Here is a 6,000-nt window from a genome sequence, read left to right as displayed (position 1 = left end):
ACCTTTCCCCACCCCATCACCATATCACCTTATGCCTCCCCTATCACAATCTCACCTTCCCCCACCCTCACCACTGTCCCAGTTCCTCCACCCATACCACCTTCATCTACCCTCATCACTGTGTCAGCTTCCCCCAACCTCATCAATGTCTGACCTGCCCCACCTTCATCAATGTATCAGCTTCCTTTAGCCTCACCATTATCCCAGCTTCTCCGACCCTCATCACCATCTCTACTTCCTCCAGCCTCATCACCATCCCCACATCCCCCACCCTCAAAGGCAGCAAATTCCGGGCCATTACAACTCACTGCACAATAGACTCTTCCTCCCATCTCCTCCACATCTCTTGTCCAGAATTTTAAATCTGTGTCCCCCGGCCCTTGTAAAATTCACTAAAGGGAATTTGTTTATCTTATCTCAACACAGTCTTGAACATGACAATCAAATCTCCCTTCAACTTGCTTTATGAAAGAGGAAAAACTCTCTCATTCTAAAATAATTACATATTAATGTGTGTGTTATACCATGTGGACTTAGATGAATATGGAATAACATACATTAATATGTAAAGCCCACTGTTTCAAACTGATGAAGCAATGGGAAACATGATCCTGAATAAATACTTCTTCTGAATTATAGTCTACACTCCCAAAGCTTCAGTGTATGCATTTAACAGAATTACAGATATGTTCAGGGCATCTTCCTAAACCAAAATTGTTTGTAGTCTATACGGTCAGATAGCTTGAAAGGGACACCTCCAGTTGCCGGCATGAACAGAAGGGTACCAAATTTTCCCTTGTCTGATATGTCCAGTGTGAATGTTAGGAACCAAACGGGGTAGCTCTGGACGGATAGTGCTTGTCTGAATATGCAAAGGCCTTTTAAAGATGATGCAAGGTTGGTCTATTCTGCTGATTTGTTCTGGGTGTGGGTGAATGGGAGAATATGGCTAGAATTGGAAGAGAATTGAAATAAAAATGGGTTCAGTTTGTATTTTGTTTTAGGTGTCTCAGGGTGGCGTACCAGCTGAAGAAAAGCATCAGGTGAATGGGCAGGAATTAGCCTTAATCTCCAGATAGTCAAATATCCTCATAAGGCTTTATTGTTTGCAGGGATATTGTTGGGGTGAAAGAAATAGTGAGAGTGAATCCTTTTAATGATGTTTGCAATTAATACTTTCCACGTTTTGTCTAGTGTAATATAATTCATGTTATTTCCTTGTCGAATAATCCTTTGTGTTAAAAATACACCTAATGACTCTTGTGAATGTTTTCAGTGACTGATCTCTATCCGTTTAAAAATAGACAAAGCTAGGTTCTATCATACCAGGTTTTAGCCCAGGATTTGATTTATCCAGTATTAACATGCGCTGGGATTATAACACTACTTATGTGGCCTTTACTCAATTAATAGAAAATACTGACAATGGATTAAAAGCACAAATTTGTCAGAGGTTCACTAAGTCCAGGTGTAATTACATTTACTTCCTTGCAGGAGGAAGGTTGATGTTTAAATCAATATTGTGGGTTAATCAGAATTTCCTGTCTATCAACAGACATGGAGAAATTTGTGGGAATAGTATTATGCTAGTTTCTTATTGAATCATAAACAGAAATTACTTGTTAATAGGAAATTTTACTGGTGTGTCGTCATCTCTGAAAAAATTACAGGAAATTAGGTGGACTTATTCAAAATTTAAATTTCTTAATGACTATTCCAGAAGCTAGAAAGCGGTCAGAAAATGAGAGGAAATGTGACAGAATAACCACCCAAGTGCTGACAGATATTTACCAAGCTGTGCTGATAACGGGTCCTGCTTGCAAATGTAGATGTTCTCTACACCTTCACAGTAACAGAAAGCAGGCTTAAATAAAACCACAAGCTTTTCTTGGGCTACTAAATTAGTTCTACATATTCTACATAACAATGACCATGATATATTGGCCTTCTGCACCTGATTATAAGGCAGCTACGTTATCAAGAGCAAACAACCATGTCAAGCTATAAATGTTTCAACAATCAATTGAACCGCGAGTTAAGATTGCAGACTAAATTCAAACTACTTAATACTGTGTCAGAATACTTAATGCCATAAATCCAAATTCTACATATTTCACAGAGTAGTTATATTTAGTCATGCGTCTATTTTACTTCTATTGCCTGGTTGATGGAAGGGCAAAAATGTTTGTTTTGCTGATATTCAGTGGTGACCACAATATGAGATTAATGACCGCAATTAAATCACTGCAAATTGTTTTGTAGAAAAGTAAATTGCCAAGGATTAATATAACAACATGTAAAGATTTTAATGCAAACACTAACGAGCATGCAAGATAGTAGGTAACACCTTTGAAGCCATTAAGAAACAAATGCTGTGATTGTAGCTTTCTCTAAATAGAACATAGAATCGTAGGCCTCAACAGGATACTCTTCACACTGCAACCACAGCACCCCATCCCACTGGCACAGACCTGAGGGGGGGAGGATGCTAAAGTTCACAAGAAAGCGCCTAAAACAACGCCATGTTCCTTCTGTACAATGTGTGGTGGAGGAGGTTCCCTTTTGGTCAATATACCTGCACTGGTCAGGCTACAAGCTGGAGTTATACTATTAGTTCTCTCTCACTACAAAGCTGGGAATGCTGCTGGTCTTTGACTAGAGAGAACCAGTGGTATAACTGAACATTGTAGCCTGACCACTGCAGTTATGTTGAGCAAATGGGAGCTTCCTGCACCACACATTCTACAGGTAGAACATGGCATTGTTTTAGGGGCTTTCTTGTGAACTTTAGCATTTTTCCCTCCACGTCTGTGCCAGTGGAATGGGGTTCTCTAAATAGGTAAGAAAAGATAAGTCGTCGTCTTCCTGTTCTTTTGAACTTGTGATAAAATTTTATCTTCCTATACCTAAATAGGAACTATCTAATCTGTAACAACTTTTTATGTGCTTTTACATGAGTACCAAAGACACACAAAGGGCTTTCTCACAAACAGAAGACCATCTGGAACACATAGACACAGGTACAATATTTGGCTTATTCGGGCAGGTGCCTGATCTCCTGAGGAATGTGAACATGCAGTGCAGCCCAATGTATTTCTACTGCTAGCCTAGAAGTAATCATTCACTGGACATCATTTACACCTCACTGAACCAAATAATCTTCAAGTGAAACTGACATTATTCACACAGAATAAAATGAATAAAAATAAAACATTTAAATTTGTAACAACAGTTTCTCAAGTACCCAGTGTTCTGTTTGAAGGGGTAATTAGATCCGAAGGTGATCGGAGGATGTTTTAATCAAATGCAGCATTTCAGTCAAATCACTGAGGAGACTGATTTTGATCAGTTTTATGTTTTAACATCATTTTTGGTTATTTTTATTGCAATAATCCTTATATTTCTATTGTACTCACTGTCTGAAAATAATTTGCATAGTCTATTTCTTTGGCCACAAAACTGTACATGTCCGCTGCCAGTTGATCCTGCATTTGACAGAAAAATGGAAATATGTTAGTGAATTACACACAATTAAGATATTCTAGATTAGATTTGGCTTGTTTTTGGAATGATAGTGAATTATTCTGAGTCAATTTTGAGAACGTGTGAGTGAGATGTAGTCACCCCTTTTTTAATATGTTTTTATATGCCAACCAAGGTATTGCATACTGTACTATGATATCAGAGGGCATTTTTCCATATAAATGATCTTCTATTTTAGATCGTAATCAAATGTAAATGATCTACAGGAATATTCCTAATCGCTTGCTCATTCTCTGAAAGTGGTTTCGTTTCCAGAATGTAACATCACTAGGCAACAGAAAAGAGGAAAGCTGGCTATATTATTATGAAAGCAATCAATTTTGCACCTATTAGTGAATTGGAAATGGTGCAGCTGGAGTTCAACTCTGGTACATAACTCTAACTAAAAGAAATTAAAAATAAATTACAGTTTAAGTATTGATCCCCTCTTTTATTTCTGTCACCACAGGTGACCAGCCAATTTCAACCATTACCAAAGATTTTCCATCAAAACTGATCGAGCTGTTGGTACTTGTATAATTAGTTTAATCTTGGTGCATTTGGAAATGCTGAAGATTAACGAAAGGGACATTTCAATAAACCGTGTGCATCTTTATAGCTTATACAACTACCTTTGATATATTAATCCAAAGGCTGGTTTGGTGTTCTCACATGTGTTCTAGGAGATTTTGGGCATTTTTGAAGAAATTACAATTTGCAAACTGGAAAGCTTTTGCAAATACTAGTGCTATGTGCTTTTTGGAGTACAGTGAGCAGTGGATTTGTATTGTGCTTTGAATACGGACGGGTAATTCTAAAAACCTCTAAAATTTACTTGGTACTTAATGATGCAAAAATGGGATTCATATAAGCCTTACTAACATTTAAATTCTCATAATCACAATGTTCCTCATAATGCAATAAGTTCTCAGTGATAAAAATAACATACTGCAGATGCTGGAAATCTGAGATTAACAGAGAGAGTGCTACAGAAGCTCAGCAGGATTGGCAGCAACCGTGGAATGACAAACAGAGTTAATGTTTTGAGTCTGATACAACTCTTCAGGTCTGAAGAAAAGTCATAATGCTACTCAAAACATTTTTCTCAAGGCATTTTCTCTGATGAAGTTCTCAGCAATGTTTGAAATCTGAATGCTGATCAGGATGTTTTACATTAAAGCTCTTATTTAGCCTTGCTGTCAAATGTTTATGATTTTATCTATTAATTGAATTTATTGATACAGGATAAACCAGTTAAGCTCAAAGTCTAGTTACAGTGGGTTCTTGACCAAATGTGGCTAACAGACACAAAACAGTACAGGAGCCAAACTAGACATAACACAGTACACACGAGAACCTTCAACACTTCTAACTTCAGCTGTTACTCCTTTATATCTTGCAGGTGGTTCTTGACCACACATAAATGAGGAACTTGTATTAAACTGCCAGTATCTGCCTGCAAGTTAAATAAATCTTATGATCTTATTAGTGGTTTACTTTGTGGAATATTACCTTGAGAACTTTTCTTTAACAAATCTACTTTTAATGAACAGGTATTGGTAGTTTCTCTTCAAGGGACATTTTCAGCCATTGAGTGGTCAAACAATTTTTAATTTAATAGAATGATAGAAATGACACAATAGAGGAGGGTATCCAGCTAATTTGATACTCTTGAACTACAATTAAGCAGAACCCAAATTACTGAACTTCGTCATATTTGTTGTTTTAGTAACAACTGACTGATTACAATAGTACAATGCAGAGACAGAGCTCAGAACACGCAGAGGCAATACAACTGACCAACATAGATTTGAGATTTTAAAAATTCTTTTTTTCCTGCAATGCTGTTGGGGTAAAAGCTGTGGCAAACTCATATTTCAATATCACAGCAAGAATAGTTCAGCATTTAAGTATACTTTTCAAAGTGAAAAGAACTCCTCTTGCTTCCGTCCATTGTAATATCGGGCATTCATGAAAATTTACCTTTTATTGAAACAACAGATGGTTTAACAAAAAGACCACAGCATTTATTTTTGTGCACCATTCTGTTTGCAATCTAGAGCATACTGGTATCATTACCTGAACACCTCTTGACATTATTAAAATTTAGACATTGTCTTTAAAGTGCACATGATATTATTATAGCCTTATAGACACAATCATTCCACAGTCAAACCCTCTTCCTATCAACTGATCCCATTAGAGCACTGACTAATTTAACATATCATTTTTTGAGCATATGAATCAGGGCTAAAACAAAAAAAGAACTTAATGGAAAAACAGAAAATAGAAGCCAGCATTGAACAGTAAAACCAACATGGCAGACATTACCATATTAGTCTGAATAATATTGTGAATAAGCACTAATTTGTAACATTTGAAAATTTTAAGTAATACCTGCACTCACTCATGTGCTACAATTTATGATGTCAATCTATGCCTTCTGTTCTGTCAAAGCCTCTGGACTACACTCCTCGA

The 6,000-nt window shown here is 36.8% G+C and overlaps 1 protein-coding gene across 16 annotated transcripts in view; it reads right to left on the bottom strand.

The window, feature by feature from the left end:
- Positions 1-6,000, bottom strand: part of arhgap44a (Rho GTPase activating protein 44a) — a 308,826-nt gene that overhangs the window by 59,714 nt on the left and 243,112 nt on the right. For 15 of the 16 annotated variants that reach the window (XM_043714506.1, XM_043714511.1, XM_043714512.1 and 12 more), the window contains exon 8: positions 3,417-3,485. The exons of the other annotated variant lie outside the window; for it this stretch is intronic. In XM_043714506.1, coding sequence (XP_043570441.1) covers positions 3,417-3,485 — 69 coding nt within the window. The remainder of the gene's footprint in view (positions 1-3,416; positions 3,486-6,000) is intronic. 16 annotated transcript variants of the gene reach the window in all.

The sequence above is a fragment of the Chiloscyllium plagiosum genome, chromosome 24, assembly GCF_004010195.1.
Source record: "Chiloscyllium plagiosum isolate BGI_BamShark_2017 chromosome 24, ASM401019v2, whole genome shotgun sequence".
Taxonomy (NCBI): Eukaryota; Metazoa; Chordata; class Chondrichthyes; order Orectolobiformes; family Hemiscylliidae; genus Chiloscyllium; species Chiloscyllium plagiosum.
Note: the sequence above shows the minus strand (reverse complement) of the source record. Positions and strands in the feature narration are given on the sequence as shown.